Source organism: Oncorhynchus mykiss, chromosome 4 (assembly GCF_057628025.1).
Source record: "Oncorhynchus mykiss isolate SJ-2025 chromosome 4, ASM5762802v1, whole genome shotgun sequence".
Lineage (NCBI taxonomy): Eukaryota > Metazoa > Chordata > Actinopteri > Salmoniformes > Salmonidae > Oncorhynchus > Oncorhynchus mykiss.
The window spans coordinates 12,188,491-12,210,000 of NC_143025.1; the positions used below are offsets into that span (position 1 = coordinate 12,188,491).

Sequence of the window (21,510 nt, forward strand, 5' to 3'; positions counted from 1 at the left end):
CTGAGGCAAGAAGTTTGCTCGAACTGCTTGGGAGTGGTCTGAGGTAGGGGTCTAATCGGAGGAGCCTAATGGAGGGGATGTGTAACCTGAAAATGAGCTGCTGTTGGTAATGAGGAGGGCAAACTCTTTGTTATTGGTCTATTAACTTATATGTCCAAAAACTCCACCCAGACACACAAACTGATACTTCAGGTGGTTTTTTCAAACAGCTTTTACAAGAAGTGCATTATCATAATTTTCACAATCACGTTTTTGACTACACTCCCTTTACCGAAGATAAAAAAGATCTTCATGCATATAGCAGCACATAAGGTGTGTGAGTTTACTTTATAATAGCTTTTAGGAGTTCACAGGAAGTCTCAGGCAAGGTAGAATTGTTCTCTTTCTGTCTAGACAGGCCTAGCTGCAGGCACCGGAGGCTACAGACAAGGTTACTGTTAAGGGGAGATTAGCTTGGTGACCCACCTCACAGTGAAGACCTTCAGACTTTCCCGGATGCCACTGATTCCCCTCGGATGACCTTTTATTAAAATAAAATATTATAATAAAGCAGGGCATATGTATCTTTGTTTTTGCGTGCTGGCATAGAGCACTAGAGTAGAGGCGCTTGCAGAAGTTGCACACAGGGTGATTCTTTTTCTAAGCCTAGGGTCTGGGAAAAGACACACTTATTGTACAATACTAGGAGGAAATTATAGTCCTGAAAAAACTTTCCAGTTTCACAGACTCACTCAATGATGCACAGCTCACTCACCGGTGATGGCCAATGCGCTCGTGCTGAAAGCCTATATCTTACTTGTTTTACTTTGCCAAACAATGTCGTTCACTCAATAGGCCTACTTGGAAGTTGATTACATATTTGGTAGCCTACAGACAGTTTAGTATTCTCTTTTCAGCAGAATCCAAGGCCTGTTTTGCATGTTGTTCACTGATAGATAAACGGTGTGTTCCCGACGGTAGGAATGCCTTGTGATTGGGCAACACACAAAACACACAATAAGCTATTCATCCTCTGTGGCTAAATGATAGACCTACTCCTGGTGTAGTATTCTGAATTATTTAATTTATGCTGTGGCACCTCCAGCGCCCTTCCCTATGATTCTATAGGGAAATAAGTTTAGAAAAAAAAGACTCCCTTGCCCTCCATTTGGCAAATATGACCATAATTCTATCCTCCTGATTCTTGCTTACAAGCAAAAACTAAAGCAGGAAGTACCAGTGACTCACTCAATTCGGATGTGGTCAGATGACGCAGATGCTACGCTACAGGACTGTTTTGCTAGCACAGACTGGAATATGTTCCGGGATTCATCCACCTCAGTCACCGACTTCATCAATAAGTGCATCGACGACGTTGTTCCCACAGTGACCGTACATATATATCCAAACCAGAAGACATGAGGCAACATCCGCTCCAAGCTAAAGGCACTTATAAGAAATCCCGCTATGCCCTCAGACAAACCATCAAACAGACAAAGTATCAATACAGGACTGAGATTGAATCCTCCTACACTGGCTCTGACGCTCGTCAAATGTGGCAGGGCTTGCAAACTATTATGGACTACAAAGGGAAACCCAGCGGCGAGCTGCCCAGTGACGCAAGCTTACCAGACGAGCTAAATGCCTTTTATGCTCGCTTGGAGGCAATCAACACTGAAGCATGCATGAGAGCACCAGCTGTTCAGGACGACTGTGTGATCACAGTGTTGAAAGGCTGGTCATGGCTCACATCAACATCATTATCCCGGGAAACCCTAGACCCACTCCAATTCGCATACCACCCCAACAGAACCACAGATGACGAAATCTCAATCGCACTCCACACTGCCTTTTCCCACCTGGACAAAAGGAACACATATGTGAGAATGCTATTCATTGACTACAGCTCAGCATTCAACACCATAGTGCCCTCAAAGCTCATCACTAAGCTAAGGACCCTGGGACTAAAGACTTACCACTGCAACTGGATTCTGGAATTCCTGACGGCCACCCCCAGGTGGTAAGGGTAGGAAACACAACATCTGTCACACTGATCCTCAACACTGGGGTCCCTCAGGGGTGCGTTCTCAGTCCCCTCCAGTACTCCTTGTTCACTCACGACTGGGTGGCCAAGCACGACTCCAACACCATCATTACGTTTGATGAAGACATAAAAGTGGTAGGCCTGATCACCGACAATGATGAGACAGCGTATAGGAGGTCAGAGACCTGGCAATGTGGTGCCAGGACAACAACTTTTCCCCCAATGTGAGCAAGACAAAAGAGATGATTGCGTCACCGCCTGGTATGGCAACTGCTCGGCATTCATCCGTAAGGCGCTACAGAGGGTAGTGCGTACAGCCCCGTACATCACTGGGGTCAAGCTTCCTGCCATCCAGGACTTATATACTAGGCGGTGTCAGAGGAGGGCCCGAAAAATTGTCAAAGACTCCAGTCATCCAAGTCATAGACTGTTCTCTCTGCTACCGCACAGTAAGTGCTACCGGAGCGCCAAGTCTAGGTCCAAAAGGCTCCTTTACAGATTTACCCCCTAGCCATAAGACTGCTGAACAACAAATCAAATGGTTAACCAGACTATTTACATTGACCCCCCTTGTTTGTTATTGTCATTTTATTGTGTTACTTTTAATGACATTTTTTACTATAGTTTATTTAGAAAATGTTTTCAGCATTGTTGGTTAAGGGCTTGTAAGTCAGCATTTCACGTTAAGGTCTACATCTCTTGTAGTCGGTGCATGTGACAAACAACATTTGATTTGACTTTAAGTGCAATGCTGGACAGATGAGAGTTGCGGGCTCATGTTTATCAGAGCAGAGAGAGGGAGAGGGATCATAGAAAGGGAGTTCTGTAAGAGATACAGGCACGCATTTCACTCTCAACACAGCAATGGCCACGCATCGGTCTATACAGGCTACAGGTTTGAGCAAACCATAAACCTGGACCAGCCCAGCATGAATCAATTATTATAATATCGGGCACGTTTTCACATGATGTGTTTTAGGGGGCAGGAGAATTACAGAGGTAACTTGAATTAACTCTGATTTTATTATAATTTTTACATTGCAAATGGTGAAAATACATTTTCATACCAAGAGAGGTACTGAAACTTGCCAAATGGGTTTCGCAACAAAGCATTCCAAAATTGAGGGGTTCCCCTGTTCCGGCAGGATCCGGCTCAAACTAAGCACTGCTGTCTGTCATCAGATCAGATAAAGAAGGGAGGGAAGCTATGTTAGACAGGCATCACACTGTTCTCTGAGGTTAACTTCCTGTTTCCTGTGTTATTGTTGATATCAGAAAGACGTCACACTGTTCTCTGAGGTTAACTTCTTGTTTACTGTGTTGTTATTGTTGACATCAGACGTATGTCACACTGTTCTCTAAGGTTAACTTCCTGTTTCCTGTGTTGTTGTTGTGTTTGCTGTGTGCTGTAAGGCTGGGGCAGCCAGAGCTCCAAGGTGCACATCCACCACAGCACCTGGCTGCACTTCCCTGGTCACAACCTGCGCTGGCTCCTCACCTTCATCCTCCTCTTTGTCCTGGTCTGTGAGATTGCTGAGGGCATCGTCTCCGATGGGTGAGTCCATTTCCCCCTAATCCACTCCTGCAGTGGTTCTCAACCCTATTTCTGTATTTTATTTTTATTTCACCTTTATTTAACCAGGTAGGCAAGTTGAGAACAAGTTCTCATTTACAATTGCGACCTGGCCAAGATAAAGCAAAGCAGTTCGACACATACAACGACACAGAGTTACACATGGAGACAAACAAACATACAGTCAATAATACAGTAGAAACAAGTCTATATACAGTGCCTTGCGAAAGTATTCGGCCCCCTTGAACTTTGCGACCTTTTGCCACATTTCAGGCTTCAAACATAAAGATATAAAACTGTATTTTTTTGTGACGAATCAACAACAAGTGGGACACAATCATGAAGTGGAACGACATTTATTGGATATTTCAAACTTTTTTAACAAATCAAAAACTGAAAAATTGGGTGTGCAAAATTATTCAGCCCCCTTAAGTTAATACTTTGTAGCGCCACCTTTTGCTGCGATTACAGCTGTAAGTCGCTTGGGGTATGTCTCTATCAGTTTTGCACATCCTTGCAAAACAGCTCGAGCTCAGTGAGGTTGGATGGAGAGCATTTGTGAACAGCAGTTTTCAGTTCTTTCCACAGATTCTCGATTGGATTCAGGTCTGGACTTTGACTTGGCCATTCTAACACCTGGGTATGTTTATTTTTGAACCATTCCATTGTAGATTTTGCTTTATGTTTTGGATCATTGTCTTGTTGGAAGACAAATCTCGATCCCAGTCTCAGGTCTTTTGCAGACTCCATCAGGTTACTCCTTCCATTTCAATATTATCGCTTTCACAGTGCTCCTTGGGATGTTTAAAGCTTGGGAAATCTTTTTGTATCCAAATCCGGCTTTAAACTTCTTCACAGCAGTATCTCGGACCTGCCTGGTGTGTTCCTTGTTCTTCATGATGCTCTCTGCGCTTTTAACGGACCTCTGAGACTATCACAGTGCAGGTGCAATTATACGGAGACTTGATTACACACAGGTGGATTGTATTTATCATCATTAGTCATTTAGGTCAACATTGGATCATTCAGAGATCCTCACTGAACTTCTGGAGAGAGTTTGCTGCACTGAAAGTAAAGGGGCTGAATAATTTTGAACGCCCAATTTTTCAGTTTTTGATTTGTTAAAAAAGTTTGAAATATCCAATAAATGTCATTCCAATTCATGATTGTGTCCCACTTGTTGTTGATTCTTCACAAAAAAATACAGTTTTATATCTTTATGTTTGAAGCCTGAAATGTGGCAAAAGGTCGCAAAGTTCAAGGGGGCCGAATACTTTCGCAAGGCAATGTACGATGTGAGCAAATGAGGTGAGATAAGGGAGGTAAAGGCAAAAAAAGGCCATTTTGGCAAAGTAAATACAATATAGCAAGTAAAACACTGGAATGGTAGATTTGCATTGGAAGAATGTGCAAAGTAGAAATAAAAATAATGGGGTGCAAAGGAGCAAAATAAATAAATAAAATAAAATAAAATAAATACAGTAGGGAAAGAGGTAGTTGTTTGGGCAAAATTATAGGTGGGCTATGTACAGGTGCAGTAATCTGTGAGCTGCTCTGACAGCTGGTGCTTAAAGCGAGTGAGAGAGATAAGTGTTTCCAGTTTCAGAGATGTTTTTAGTTCGTTCCAGTCATTGGCAGCAGAGAACTTTAAGGAGAGGCGGCCAAAGAAAGAATTGGTTTTGGGGGTGACCAGAGAGCGCGTGCTACAGGTGGGTGATTCTATGGTGACCAGCGAGCTGAGATAAGGGGGGACTTTACCTAGCAGGGTCTTGTAGATGACATGGAGCCAGTGGGTTTGGCGACGAGTATGAAGCGAGGACCAGCCAACGAGAGCATACAGGTCGCAATGGTGGGTAGTATATGGGGCTTTGGTGACAAAACGGATGGCACTGTGATAGACTGCATCCAATTTGTTGAGTAGGGTATTGGAGGCTATTTTGTAAATGACATCGCCGAAGTCGAGGATTGGTAGGATGGTCAGTTTTACAAGGGTATGTTTGGCAGCATGAGTGAAGGATGCTAGATTTAACTTTGGATTGGAGATGTTTGATGTGGGTCTGGAAGGAGAGTTTACAGTCTAACCAGACACCTAGGTATTTGTAGTTGTCCACGTATTCTAAGTGAGAGCCGTCCAGAGCAGTGATGTTGGACAGGCGGGCAGGTGCAGGCAGCGATCTGTTGGAGAGCATGCATTTAGTTTTACTTGTATTTAAGAGCAATTGGAGGCCACGGAAGGAGAGTTGTATGGCATTGAAGCTTGCCTGGAGGGTGTCCAAAGAAGGGCCAGAAGTATACAGAATGGTGTCGTCTGCGTAGAGGTGGATCAGAGACTCACCAGCAGCAAGAGCGACATCATTGATGTATACAGAGAAGAGAGTCGGTCCAAGAATTGAACCCTGTGGCACCCCCATGGAGACTGCCAGAGGTCCGGACCACCCTGGTCCTGGGGAACCCAAAGGGGTGCACATTTTTGTTTTTGCCCTAGCACTACACACCTGATTCAAATCATCAAGGCCTTTTGATGAGTTGATCATTTGAATCAGCTGTGTAGTGTTAGGGCAAAAACAAAAAGGTTCACCCCTTTAGCTCCCCTGGATCAGGATGAGAACTATGGCCATGTTTGACGTACCCCTCCCCAATACCTCCCCAGTACCTCCTCAATACCTCCCCAGTACCTCCTCAATACCTCCTCAATACCTCCCCAGTACCTCCTCAATACCTCCTCAATACCTCCCCAGTACCTCCTCAATACCTCCCCAGTACCTCCTCAATACCTCCCCAGCACATCCCCAGTACCTCCTCAATACCTCCCCAGTACCTCCTCAATACCTCCCCAGTACCTCATCAATACCTTCCCAGTACATCCTCAATACCTCCCCAGTACCTCCTCAATACCTCCCCAGTACCTCCTCAACACCTTCCCAGTACCTCCTCAGTTCCTCCCCAGTCCTTCCCAGTACCTGCTCAGTACCTCCCCAGTCCTCTTGGACTAAGTAAGGCCGGTTGGACGTCCTATCAAATTCTCTAAAACAACGTTGGAGGCGGCTTATTGTTTTCTGGCAACAGCTCTGGTGAACGTTTCTGCAGTCAGCATGCCAATTGCACACTCCCTCAAAACTTGAGACATCTGTGTCATTGTGTTATGTGACAAAACTGCACATTTTAGAGAGACCTTTTATTGTCTACAGCAAAGGTGGACCTGTGGAATGATCATGCTCTTTAATCATCTTCTTGATATGTGACACCTGTCAGGGGGTTGGATTATCTTGGCAAAGGAGAAACACACACTAACAGTGATGTAAACAAATTTACGTCTGAAAACTTTCAGAATGCAATTTGTATATACAGTGGGGCAAACCGTAGTCTGGCTTTTTTATGGCGGTTTTGGAGCAGTGGCTTCTTCCTTGCTGAGTGGCCTTTCAGGTTATGTCGATATAGGACTCATTTTACTGTGGATATAGATACTTTTGTATCCGTTTCCTCCAGCATCTTCACAAGGTCCTTTGCTGTTGTTCTTGTATTGATTTGCACATTTGGCACCAAGGTACGTTCATCTCTAAGAGACAGAACGAGTCTCCTTCCTGAGCAGTATGACGGCTGCATGGTCCCATGGTGTTTATACTTGTATACTATTGTTTGTACAGATGAACGTGGGACCTTCAGGCGTTTGGAAATTGCTCCCAAGGATGAACCAGACTTGTGGAGGTCTACAATTTTTTTTCTAAGGTCTTGGCTGATTTCTTTAGATTTTTCCATGATGTCAAGCAAACAGGCACCGAGTTTGAAGGTAGGCCTTGAAATACATTCACAGGTACATCTCCAATTGACTCAAATGATGTCAATTAGCCAAACAGAAGCTTCTAAAGCCAAGACACAATTTTCTGGGATTTTCCAAGCTGTTTAAAGGCACAGTCAACTTAGTGTATGTAACTTCTGACCCACTGGAATTGAAATGCAGTGAATTATAAGTGAAATAATCTGTCTGTAAACAATTGTTGGAAAAATTACTTGCACAATTACTTGCACAAAGTAGATGTCGTATCCGACTTGCCAAAACTATAGTTTGTTAACAAGAAATTTGTGGGGTGGTTGAAAAACAAGTTTTAAACTTCTGACTTCAACTGTATATATATATAATGGCCCATATTTGTTTTCTGTAAATGTATACGTATGTATATGTATATATGTACACACTACCATTCAAATGTTTGGGGTCACTTAGACGTTTCCTTGTTTTTGCAAGAAAAGCTAATTTTTTGTCCATTAAAATGACATCAAATTGATCAGAAATACGTTATAGACATTGTTAAGTTGTAAATTGGTATTGTAGCTGGAAACTGCAGATGTTTTAATGGAATATCTACATATGCGTACAGAGGCCTATTATCAGCAACCATCACTCCTGTGTTCCAATGGCATGTTGTGTTAGCTGATCCAAGTTTAGCATTTTAAAAGGCTAATTGATTATTAGAAAACCCTTTTGCAATTATGTTAGCACAGCTGAAAACTGTTGTTCTGATTAAAGAAGCAATAAAACTGGCCTTCTTTTGACTAGTTGAGTATCTGGAACATCAGCATTTGTGGGTTCGAATGCAGGCTCAAAATGGCCAGAAACAAAGTACTTTCTTCTGAAACTTGTCAGTCTATTCTTGTTCTGAGAAATTAAGTCTATTCCATGCGAGAAATTGCCATGAAACTGAAGATCTCGTACAACGCGGTGTACATCTCCCTTCACAGAAAAGCGCAGAACTGGCTCTAACCAGAATAGAAAGAGGAGTGGGAGGCCGCGGGGCACAACTGAGCAAGAGGACAAGTACATTAGAGTGTCTAGACAAAGCGAAAACAGGGTTTGAGAATATTTTGCTAATTTATAAATAAATACCTTATTTACAGAAGTATTCAGATCCTTTGCTATGAGACTCGAAATGTAGCTCTGGTGCATCCTGTTTCCATTCATCATCCGTGAGATGTTTCTACAACTCGATTGGAGTCCACTTGAGGTAAATTCAATTGATTGGACACACACCTGTCTGTCTATGTTAGGTTCCACAGTTGACAGTGCATGGCAGAGCAAAAACCAATTCACGAGGTCAAAGGAATTGTCTGTAGAGCTCCGAGACAGGATTGTCTCGAGGCACAGATCTAGGAAAGGGTACCGAGAAATGTCTGGAGTGTACCTACATATACACAAAACGACCATGGGGCGAAAACATATATATAAACATATATACACACATACACACATATATATACACACATACACACATATATATAAGCGAAAACATATATGTAAACAAAAAAAATATATATAGACAGTATGGAGAGCATATGAATAGAAAAGGTGTAGCAGCAGTTTTATGGGATGAGCCTACATAATATACATATTTTACCAGGCAAGTCAGTTAAGAACAAATTCTTATTTTCAATGACGGCCTAGGAACAGTGGGTTAACTGCCTGTTCAGGGGCAGAAAGACAGATTTGTACCTTGTCAGCTCTGGGATTTGAACTTGCAACCTTCCGGTTACTAGTCCAACACTCTAACCACTAGGCTACCCTGCCGCCCTGGCAGTAGGGAAAACAGTATGTCAACATATGTCAACATTATTAAAGTGACCAGTGTTCAATGGCTCTATTACTGGGGCAGCAGTCTCTAAGGGGCAGGGTAGAGCACCAGGTGGTAGCCAGCTAGTAACAGCGACTAAGGTACAGAGCAGGGTTCAGGGCGGAGACCGGCTAGTAACAGCGACTAAGGTACAGAGCAGGGTTCAGGGCGGAGACCGGCTAGTAACAGCGACTAAGGTCCAGAGCAGGGTACAGGGCGGAGACCGGCTAGTAACAGCGACTAAGGTTCAGAGCAGGGTACAGGGAGGAGGCCGGCTAGTAACAGTGACTAAGGTACAGAGCAGGGTACAGGGCGGAGGCCAGCTAGTAACAGCCACTAAGGTACAGAGCACGGTACAGGGAGGAGGCTGGCTAGTTTTGACTGTAACATTCTGGTGGCCTGGAAATATAAGCTGTTTGTATCAGGTTAGAAAAAAACCATAGCATTTAGCAAGAGACAATTCAGTTCAAAACAGCATAGCATGTCTGAGTGTAATTTTCCCCCACATAACTCATACCCTTGTGTAGTGATGTTACGTTTGATACCGGAGCTCCGAGGCATGCGTCGAAATCACTAAGCAGTTAACTCTGAAATAGTTTGCCGATGCATGTATTACTTTATTAGAAACTTTGTTTGATCACTTTCTTTTTCAAACTGTGTGTTGCAGAATGCGAGATCCCTCTGATTATTCCATGGTTCCAATGATTTCTTCGGTTCCAAACTACTTTCAAACACCGACTTCTACTGGACACCATAGTTACAAATATAGTATGGATTTTGTACAAACATTTTTCACCTGACCGGAAGCTTAGCCGGAGGAGTAGGGAACTACTTAGAGTAGGGAACTATAGAACATCGTAGGATGTGAGGGTAGGCGGTTGAGGTTGAGTCCTGTTGAAGGAACACCATGAAAATTGGTTTATGTGAAACCACACTTTCTGCACTGGTCAAATAATTGTGTTTTATTTAATATAGTATATAAGCTTCTGTGTTAAGCATCCTAATTAATGCCATAGATGCAGTTTTGGAAGAATATTAGTGTAGGCAAACATGGTAAGCATGAGGCTAAATGTGAACCTGGTATTCCAACTGATTATAGGCTACTAAGGCCAATGACTTACCACTGCACCGCAGATATTCGCTGAACAAGTGGAAAAATAAAACATCTGGCAATCACACACTGCTATATATTACTGACCAGCAGATATCACTCATTTACAATTCTAACCAGAAGAAGAGATCTTTCAAACAACAACTTTATTATAATATTTGCAAAAATGAAGCGGTTAACAATCACTCAATGGTGTTAAGTAGTTAAGTAGTTAAAACTTCTTATGGCTAGGCGTCCCGCCAGTGGGACACCTGTCGACAACTTCCAGTGAAATTGGAGGGCGCGCAATTCAAATAAATAACCATAAATATTATGGATATGAAATATTTAGGTACATACAAGTGTCTTATATTGGTTAAAAGCTTAAAGTCTTGTTCATCTAACTGCATTGTCTGATTTACAATAGGCTTTACAGGAAAAGCATGCCATGTGATTGTTTGAGGACGGCGTCCCACATCAAAATATTTTTCAAACAGCACAGACTTCATAAAATCACAAATAGCGATTAAATATTCCCTTACTTTTTGAAAAGCATCCTCTGATTTGCAATCCAAAGGGTCCCAGCTACAACATGCATGATCGTTTTGTTAGATCAAATCCTTCTTTATATCCTAAAAAGTCAGTTTAGTTGGAGCCATCGATTTGAGTAATCCACTCATTCAACATGCAGAGAAAGGAATCCAAAAAGCTACTGCTAAACTTTGTTAAAACAAATCAAAATACATTTCTATTTAATCCTCAGGTACCCTAAAATGTAATTAATTAAACTATAATATTTCATAAGGAAAGAAGTATGTTCAATAGGAAAGCAAAATTAGCAGGTACACGCGCAGACTGATTTCCAACTCTGACTCCCAGTACTAAAACTCAAAATTCTTCCCTGTTTGGTAAGAAACAAGCCTGAAACCTTGAACAAAGACTGTTGACATCTAGTGGAAGCTATAAGAATTGCAATCTGGGAGCTGGATTTGGATATGACCCCATACGTTTCATTGGAAGAGCATGGGCTCTCAAAACAAACAATATTCTGATTGTTTTTTGGGGGGATTTTCTCCTACCATATCAATTGTGTTATAGTCTCATACATTATTTTAACATTCGTACAAATAGACCCTAGCCTGAACTCAGCATTTGTTTTGTGTGTACAGTCACCATACAGTCCTCTACAGTCTACTACACAGGATTATTATTGTCTGTGGAATTGAATTGAATGGAAGAGCTCTCCTGCTGCTCTCTAGTCTTTTACTCCAAAATACCATTCACTATCACACAATGCCTGATTGTAGCTATTATATGGCATTGTTGTATGACATATTAAAGCTACAATCAAGTTGTATATAGAATGATTTTAAACACACCGATTGGGATGTGTGTGTGTGTGTGTGTGTGTGTGTGTGTGTGTGTGTGTGTGTGTGTGTGTGTGTGTGTGTGTGTGTGTGTGTGTGTGTGTGTGTGTGTGTGTGTGTGTGTGTGTGTGTGTGTACGCATGTGCACGTGTATGTTCTCCCAGGTTCACCCAGTCCCTCCACCTGCACCTGTACATGCCTGCAGGCCTGGCCTTCATGGCTGGGATCACCTCCATCATCTACTACCACAACATAGAGACCTCCAACTTCCCCAAGCTACTGCTAGGTAAGGCTCCTTAAAACTTACCCCCAACTACCCTAACCTACTGCTGAGCAGGGCTCCTTAATGGTTCTCGAAGCACTTTTCAGTGCACTGTAACACATTTCTGAATATTTACAGCAAAACTTTCACAGTTAGCTACGGTACTGTAAAGAGCAATGCATTATGGGGGCTCAATGGCATTCCACTATGCTGCTATACAACTGCATTACATGTTTTGCTGTATATTTACAGCAGCATAGTGTCAATTATGGTTCATTGTGGAAAAATGTTGTAGGTGGCGAAAGAATATCTGGCTAATTAACATATTTTGAGGCGTGCCTTGTAAGTGGCTATAGTTTTAATGACTCCAACCTAAGTGTATGTAAACTTCCAATTTCAACTGTATATAGGCCTAAGGCTGAAACAATAAGAAGACACAGTAGCAGAAGAAATTCAGCCACTCTTTTGTTTCATCACAAAACTGGACTTCACCAGACATCAGTCACAAAACATGACCTACAGCATGGTCAAGAAAGTTAATGTTTTCAACATTTTCGGATTACTAAACAATTATGCATTTAGAACCATGGAGAGTTACTGCAAGTTGCAAAGATAACAGGAGTTGGCTCCACTATTCCAACAACATTTTAACTTCAACATCATCTAATCACCTATGCTTACTCTACTACAGCGACAACTAAAAGATACCAAAACGATTTAGTCCAATCAACGTAAGATGTGGCTGTCCAGGGTACTGATATCTGTGTGTGTGTGTGTGTGCATGCTTGCAAGTAGAATAACAATTAACTCACCCTACTTGTAGAGACATGGCAGCAATGCAGTCCTCCTCTTTCATGTTGCCTGGACGGTCAAGGAATCTGTCATACAGTACACACTTGTAGTTTTTGTTGTCCTAGGCTACCTGGCTAAAATGCTTGCTGGCTAGCCTAACTTCCTTTCATGGGCAACAATGTGCCAGGCTTACTACATCTAGCTGCATGTTGAATGTTCATCCTCCAAGCCAGGGGCACAATGTATACATTTATGGTTGGATCAGAATTGCAATTATAATCATTGGCCAGTATGGAGAATTAAGTAAAACCACAAGTCGAAATACCTATCTCCATCCATGGCTAATTAAGGAAAGGGACCATTTTTAGCTAGCTAGCTAGCTAGTCACCGGAGAACAACAACACAACTAGATGCAGCAATTACATTTTTTCTGTCAATGACGTCTGGATTCTGGTGATGTGATTGGTGTGAAGCCAAATCCAAACTGTCTTCCATTGATATTATTTTTTTAATGTGCTAAGACCATTCACAGCTGAGCTCGCTCAGTTCATTTAGCTCAACTCTGATTGGTTATTATTTTTTAATTATCAAGGGAGGCCAAATGCTTGCTGGATTCCCTTGCATTCAATACTATGAGCAGCAACAATGTCATACTCTTTTTGACCAGACAGCATCAAATAGTTGGACTACACAGACAGAGGGGTGCTTTTTCTTTCGCTCGGATGCTTTCTCCGGTGAGATACATTCAGCCTCTTGCAAATTGAAGGACATTTCTGAAACACAGAGCGACGAAAGATACATTATTTTGTATTTTGTTTTATTTTTTATTTTGTGTACAAATTTGTGGAAGCCTGGCTTCCTTGGCAGCCATGAATACGCACCACTGGGGCAGAGGTCATTAGCATAATACCCAGCAGACTGCTTTGCAAGTGTTCAATTTTACATTTACATTTTGGTCATTTAAAGCTCACGCTCTTATCTAGAACTTACAGACAGTGTATTAACCTAAGGTAAACAAGAATATGCCACAGTCATAGCAAATAAAATGATTCTGTTTACCGTTAACAAAAATGTTGCAGTTAAGTGAGCTACTTGCATGTATAAAAAAACTATGTAAATATTGCCTGTAATTTACTGTAAAAATGACGTGTTTGATAGTGTTTGTGTATGCATACAGTGTGGGTGTGTGCATAAAGCGTGTGTGTGTGTGCATGTATGCATAAAGTGTGCGTATATAGGTGCGTGTGTGCATAAAGTGTGTGCGTGTGTGCATAAAGTATGTGTGCATGCAAACTATGGCAGAATGGTCACCACACTTTAATGCACAGTTCACCTCACTTTAGGACTTAACATGAAAACGTCCATCTTCAACTGCTGAGGTCTGCCTCTCTGCAGTGCAAAGAAGCCACAGGTTGTAGAAGATTACTGGGTGGTCGAGAGCAACCTCTTTCTTCACTGAATGGTGGATAAACCTTGTATGACTCACTGTAGCCTTGTTGGCCCCGAAGGCCTTCTAAGCACAATCAATGAGCAATTCAATGATGTACTTACTATAAGTGGTTTGGTCTAAACCAGGGATGGGCATCTGGCGGGGGGAACTCAGTGGGGGTCTCATCTTACTGTTGAGAAATAGAATAGTAGAATACACCAGGTGCCATTTTGAAATGTGGTTGTGCATCAGCACTTTTTTTTCTTGTTATGTCTGTCAATGACAGTCACTCAGTTAGCCCATGTTAGCCCATTAGTCTAGCCAGCTATGTAAACTTGTAGTAATGATGGTAAAATTACCAACCGGGACCTCCATTGATTTTGTCACTCACTGTCACTCAGATATCATATTCAAAACGTCAAACATTGGCAAAATGAGTAGAATTGCAGCGAACATGCTTTAAAACTTCTAATTGTTCTCTCCGCTGTCAAGATGGAGCCGCAAAAAAAGATTTTGCTCGCAATGTGGGGGCCCCCCCAGAACAAAATTTCACTTAGGGCCCCCAGAAGGCTAAGGCCGGCTCTGACTGCATGTGTCGGTAATGGACACGCAGACCTGCAAACCACTCATGATTTTCATAATTTTTTTTGTGCCCCCCCCATCAAAGTTGCTTATCCTTGGTCTAAACCAGAGGCATTACAAATGAACTGTTAATCCAGATGTACGGCTCATTATGTTGAGATGGCTTTCAATCTATAGGTCAGATTGTGTTCATGGGATTTATCTGTTAATTAAATGATTAGAATATTCCACCCTGAAACCATATCATTGTATGGAATTGACTAGAATGCATAAAATTATAGTCAATAAATGTGTAGTTCTAGTCAGAATTATGGTAAAACAATATAGCCAATGTTTATGTCTTCATGATATTTTAAAGACAGACTGTCTGAGCGCAATTCGGCGCCGGCCTGACTAGAGATTTGGGAGAGAACGGGGAGTACGGCTCAAGGTCTTCCTAATCTCTATCGGCTGGGTAGCAGGACATGGCTATTAATTATGCTGCAGTTCGAAGTAGACAAACAATGTAGTAGAATAGTCTATGTGTGTCCGCTGAGCAGAAGTCAGAGATATGATTTGTGTAAAGACTGTATACTTGTATATATTCCAAACCGATATTAGGTTGAAATGGGATCGTTTTTTCCACCAATAATGTGTACTGTAGTTATCCTCATAAATAATCTGTATTGAATAAGTAGTGATTCAAATGACAGCTGAGAATATTAAAGGTCCTGCACAGTCAAGATCATGTTTTTATGAAATTTGATGATATTCAGTGAAACCAGATCAAAGTAGGCTGGCCAAAGTTTGAAAAATAACCCATAAAAGTACTGGTCCCCTCCCCTGTGTCAAAAACTTGGAATCAGACGGCGGGATTATAAGGGATTTTGTGACATTACAAAACCCCTCTAATTTTAATAATACACCAATGTCTTATTCTCTTACCAAATTTAGTACCGCCTTGTTAGCAACGTCACAAAAGGCGTGTTCGCAGAAGGGCGTGGGTAATATTGCTAGCTGGGTAGCTAGTCTACTGGTGCCAAAATTTGACTGCAGCGTGTCAACAAATATAATTATATGTTTCCCCTATTCATCTAAGGCAGGGGACTCCAACAGGTCTATTGTAAACTAGCAGTAGCTTGCAGCCCACCTATGAGTAGCTCGTGAAACAATTCTGAAAGTACGTACAATTTTCACGTGTTCAACCGAAAAACTGTCATAATAAAATCTAATCAATGCAACTTTGACATTATCCCACCCCTGGCCACTATTGGCTTAAAAAGCCAAAATGAACTGCAAATTCATTTCTAGTAATATTGCCTCTGTCTGTCTGTGTGGTGCGTGTATTTGTCCATCACTCAGTGTGTAGCCAGTTGATGTGATAACCCTCTTGTGGGTTTACAGAAATACTTTTACCAAAACCTTTCATGAAATGAGCAGCAGCAGTACAGAACTGTCCCTAGACCAGTACATTAGATGGCACATTCCTCACTCGGTTGATTGGCAATTAAAGGGCCAGATGCGCAATTAAAGGGGAATTATACAAATAATATCAAACGTGTTCATTTTCTTCCAGACCTAAACAAATTCAAATGTGATTTAAGCATTCACATGGACTCAGAACATTGTTGTTTCGCTATGAACAATTGTAATTTTGAGAGTGAAAAACGAAACAAAAATCTAAAACCAGGAAAAATAGAACAGAGAACCATAATTTTGGAAAATATTAAACAGAACATGTGGGGGGAAAAATCACAGATTTTATAGAGCCCCCTTAGAGTTGTTAATTAACCATTATTTTACCAGGCATATTGACAGAAAACAGAGTGCACTACTTTATCTTGTTCACCAAGGACCTGGGGAAGAGTTGCAGGGGAGGGGAGAAGAGAAGAATGTGCCTATTTGAAAACTAGAAAAAAATGAGTAGCTCACGACATTTCATTTTCTTTAAGTAGCTCTCATGCTAGAAGAAGTTGGAGACCCCTGATCTAAGGCAAAGATATTTATAGGCTTCCCCTTTCATCTGTGACTGGTATTAGCTAGTTACTGGCTAGTTGGTCTTCAGCCAGCATGGAACGAAAGGGGGGAGGGTTGTTTAAAACTCTGACGCAGTTGTCATGAAGAGATATGCCAAAACGGAAAATGTATTCAAATTCTTGACATTGTTGATAGTCATGGTTTATGAATCATTTCTGGCAGTCTGGCTCTGTCTTTGGATTGGATGTTGTTTGAGGTGCTTTGTGTTTCAGCAAATTTGCTTGAGATGATCTTACTGTAACGCTGCTTCCATGTTGCTTGACACAGGGGGAGAGAAAATGGATTGGTGTTTAAAATGCAGGCCATGTTTCTGTTATGAACATCTGTAGAATTCATGGGGGAGCTAAGGACAAATACACCAAATACCAGAATGCTCAGCACACTCTCCTACGAGACTCAGTTACCATGGTTTCTCTCCCATCAAAAATGTATGAAGATATACAAATGACATCTGTCAGGTAATCTAGGATGTGTCATGGGGATTTAAAATGGATGGCATATGTGAGTGATTTGTCTTTCGACAGGTAGGCACGGTAATTCTGACCGTTTATTACAGCAGTATATTCCCTATTGGAACTGAGTTTTAAACATCAGAAATGCTATGACACAAAATGTGAACTAAACTTACAAAAGCAGAGGAAAGAAAGGGAACATGGATTATAAAATGTATGCATGATATTAATTTCACACTCACTGTGCCTCACAGAAGATAGTCCACTCCTGATGCAGTGTGCAGTTCACCAGAAACACACTTCCTTTGACTTACCCTGGATATCTGCATCATCTGTTAGGAATGAATAGGACATTCCTAACCCTTTACATTTATCAGGAGTTGACTTGAAATTACTGCCGTGGTCAGACTGAGTGGGGATTTCCTTTGGATTCCAGACATGTTCTAATGTTGCTCTCTGATCTTCTCTAAAGCCCTACTGTTCTACTGGGTCTTGGCCTTTCTGATGAAAACCATCAAGTTCGCCAAGTACACGGAGCACAGCGTTGGCCTGAGACAACTCCGCTACTGCATCACAGGACTCCTGGCCCTGCTCTACGGACTACTACTGGCTGTGGAGATCAATGTCATACTGGGCAGGGTGAGCATCAGTGTGTGGGAGGGGGATGGTATGTGTGTGTGCCAATGCATTTGTGTGTGCCTTTTTGTGTGTCACCCTAGAGTGCGTGCGTGTATTGATTTTACTCAGTGTGACTAGCAACCATCTCTTTCCTGTGCTTTAATTAGCTCTCCCTTCTTCAATCTACTGTAGAATTTTGGATGAACCTGCACATTGGATGATCAGCATTGCTGCCTACAGGTCTGCTCATTAGGCTGATAGATCAGGCAGAATATGCTGGGTTGTTGTGACAAACACTTACCTCTACTAGAGGTTCTTGATTAGCTTTTTTGCCTGGATGTCTGGATGAGGCATCATTTTAATCCATGGTAGTTCTATCTGGAAGAGATGTATCCCTTCTCGGGGAAAAAAAAACTTGTTTTGGGGAGGAGCTCATTACAATAATACTCAGCATACTTTTCAAATTGTAAATGTTTACATTACATTTATACTTAGTTAATTAATTTATCAGAGGCTCGTATCAAACCACAGTGCGTCTGACTTCTGATACCAATGCAGGGTGAAAAGTGGCCAGAACATTGAACTGCTATACATTTTTTTAATTAAAAAGTGTTTTGTAGTACAGCTCTCGAAAGTATCTTTTTACAAAATACATTGGAGTGTACAGTACTTCAACCCAGAGTAACAACAATGAGAAAATACTCAGCAGTAATTAATAGGACCCTGTCTTTCAAAGATAATTAGTTAAAATCCAAATAACTTTACAGATCTTCATTGTAAAGGGTTTAAACACTGTTTCCCATGCTTGATCAATGAACCATAAACAATGAATGAACATGCATCTGTGGAACAGTCGTTAAGAAACTAACAGCTTACAGACGGTAGGCAATTAAGGTCACAGTTATGAAAACTTAGGACACTAAAGAGGCCTTTCTACGGACTCTGAAAAACACCAAAAGAAAGATGCCAAGGGTCCCTGCTCACCTGCGTGAACATGCCTTAGGCATGCTGCAAGGAGGCATGAGGACTGCAGATGTGCCAGGGCAATAAATTGCAATGTCTGTACTGTGAGACGACTAAGACAGCGCTACAGGGAGACAGGACAGACGGCTGGTTGTCCTCGCAGCAGCAGACCACGTGTAACAACACCTCTACGGGATCGGTTCATCCGAACATCACACCTGCCGGACAGGTACAGGGTGGCAACAACAACTGCCTGCGGTGTGTCACAGCATCATCGGACTGAGCTTGTTGTCATTGCAGGTGTTACAGGGAAGACATTATCCTCCATCACGTGGTACCCTTCTTGCAGGCTCATCCTGACATGACCCTCCAGCATGACAATGCCTCCAGCCATACTGCTCGTTCTGTGCATGATTACCTGCAAGACAGGAATGTCAGTGTTCTGCCATGGCCAGCGAAGAGCCCGGATCTCAATCCCATTGAGCATGTCTGGAACCTGTTGGATCGGAGGGTTAGGGCTAGGGCCATTCCCCCCAGAAATGTCCGGGAACTTGCAGGTGCCTTGGTGGAAGAGTGGGGTAACATCTCACAGCAAAAACCAAAAAATCTGGTGCAGTCCATGAGGAGGAGATGCACTGCAGTACTTAATGCAACTGGTGGCCACACCAGATACTGACTGTCACTTTTGAATTAACCCCCCCTTTGTTCAGGGACACATTTTTCCATTTCTGTTGGTCACATGTCTGTGGAACTTGTTCAGTTTATGTCTCAGTTGTTGAATCTTGTTATGTTCATACAAATATTTACACATGTTAAGTTTGCTGAAGATAAATGCAGTTGACAGTGAGAGGATGTTTCTTATTTTGCTGAGTTTATTTCAAATACATATAGCATATAAATATATCTATAGTTTTTCAACCAAATGAGTACAAAAATAGTTGCAGGCTAGCAATTAATTAAAAATAAATCTTACGTTTTTGGTTTTACCTGCTGGGCCAATTCTCAGTTTGTGTTTCTAAATAGCAGTGTGTGTGGAAGTTATGTGTCTATGCCATAATTCTTCAGTAACCTAGTTTCCCCCAAGCTGAGACTCTCACTGCTGAACTGAGCTGAACTGACTGTGTTACTTAGGAACAAAAGTTTTGCATAGAGTAAAACACTAATGCAATATTCACTGCATGAGAAACTAGACAATGCTCCTGTTTCAGCACTCAGGGTACCAGAGGTGTACCTCACTGTTAGGCCTGATGCAGGCCTTACTTCTTTCTCTCTCCTTTCATCTATTCTCATCCTTTTCTCTTCTCGTTTCTTCTCTTGTCTTATTTTATTATTTTCTCTTCTCTTCAACATACAGTACCAGTCAAAAGTTTGGACACACCTACTCATTCAAGGGTTTTTCTTTATTTTTACTATTTTCTACATTGCGGAATAATAGTGAATACATCAAAACTATGAAATAACACACAATCATGTAAATTAGTAGCCAAAAAAAGTGTGAAACAAATCAAAATATATTTTATATTTGAAAATCTTCAAAGTAGCCACCCTTTGCCTTGATGGCAGCTTTGCACACAATTGGCATTCTCTCAACCAGCTTCACCTGGAATGCTTTTCCAACAGTCTTGAAGGAATGTACACATATGCTGATCCGTTGTTGGCTGATTTTCCTTCACTCTGCGGTCCAACTCATCCCAAACCATCTCAATTGGGTTGAGGTCGGGTGATTGTCGAGGCCAGTGATAATCCCACTAAGTGCAAACCAGATGGGATGCCGTATCACTGCAGAAAACTGTGGTAGCCATGCTGGTTAAGTATGCCTTGGTATTCTAAAATCACAGACAGTGTCACCAGCAAAGCACCCCCACACCATCACACCTCCTCTTCCATGCTTCACAGTGGGAGCCACACATGAGGAGACCATCCGTTCACCTACTCTGCGTCTCATGACAGTTGGAATCAAATTTGGACTTCAGACCAAAAGACAGATTTCCACCGGTCTAATGTCCATTGTGTGTGTTTCTTGGCCCAAGCAAGTCTCTTCTTCTTATCGGTGTCCTTTAGTAGTGGTTTCTTTGCAGCAATTCAACCATGAAGGCCTGATTCACGCAGTCTCCTCTGAAGAGTTGATGTTGAGATGTGAACTCTTTGAAGCATTTCTTTGGGCTGCAATCTGAGGTGCAGTTAACTCTAATTCATTTATCCTCTGCAGCAGAGGTAACTCTGTCTTCCTTTCCTGTGGCGTCCTCATGAGAGCCAGTTTCATCATAGCGCTTGATGGTTTTTGTGACTGCACTTAAAGAAACTTTCTGGATTGACTGACATTCATGTCTTAAAGTAATGATGGACTGTCGTTTCTCTTTACAATGTAGAAAATAGTAATAATAAATGAAAACCCTTGAATGATTAGGTGTGTCCAAACTTTTGACTGGAACTGTAGCTCTAAAATTAAAAAGCTCAAGTAAACACAATTCAGGGGTATTATTTCAGTGTCTAATACAGGGAGGCTTTGCCAAGGTGTTGATACTTTTGCCAACCCGTTATCAGGAAACCCATAATTTATTACACAACAGAGCCAACTTCACGATCAAATACTCTTCATCACCCATAATGATCAGACACTATCTGTGATATCCAGTGAAGAACAGGCCAACAATATAATTAACAAAACTTGGATTAAGTAAGTGTTTCTGAAACTGGATGTATGTTAGCGAATAGTTGCGTACTTCATTGCATTGTTCAC

General features: G+C 41.7%; 1 protein-coding gene across 1 annotated transcript in view; it reads left to right on the forward strand.

Moving 5' to 3' along the window:
• Positions 1-21,510, forward strand: part of LOC110522733 (ATP-binding cassette sub-family C member 8-like) — a 130,762-nt gene that overhangs the window by 8,823 nt on the left and 100,429 nt on the right. The window contains exons 2-4 of the mRNA XM_036969077.2: positions 3,437-3,578; positions 11,821-11,942; positions 17,662-17,828. Of these exons, the coding sequence (XP_036824972.2) occupies positions 3,437-3,578; positions 11,821-11,942; positions 17,662-17,828 (431 nt within the window). The remainder of the gene's footprint in view (positions 1-3,436; positions 3,579-11,820; positions 11,943-17,661; positions 17,829-21,510) is intronic.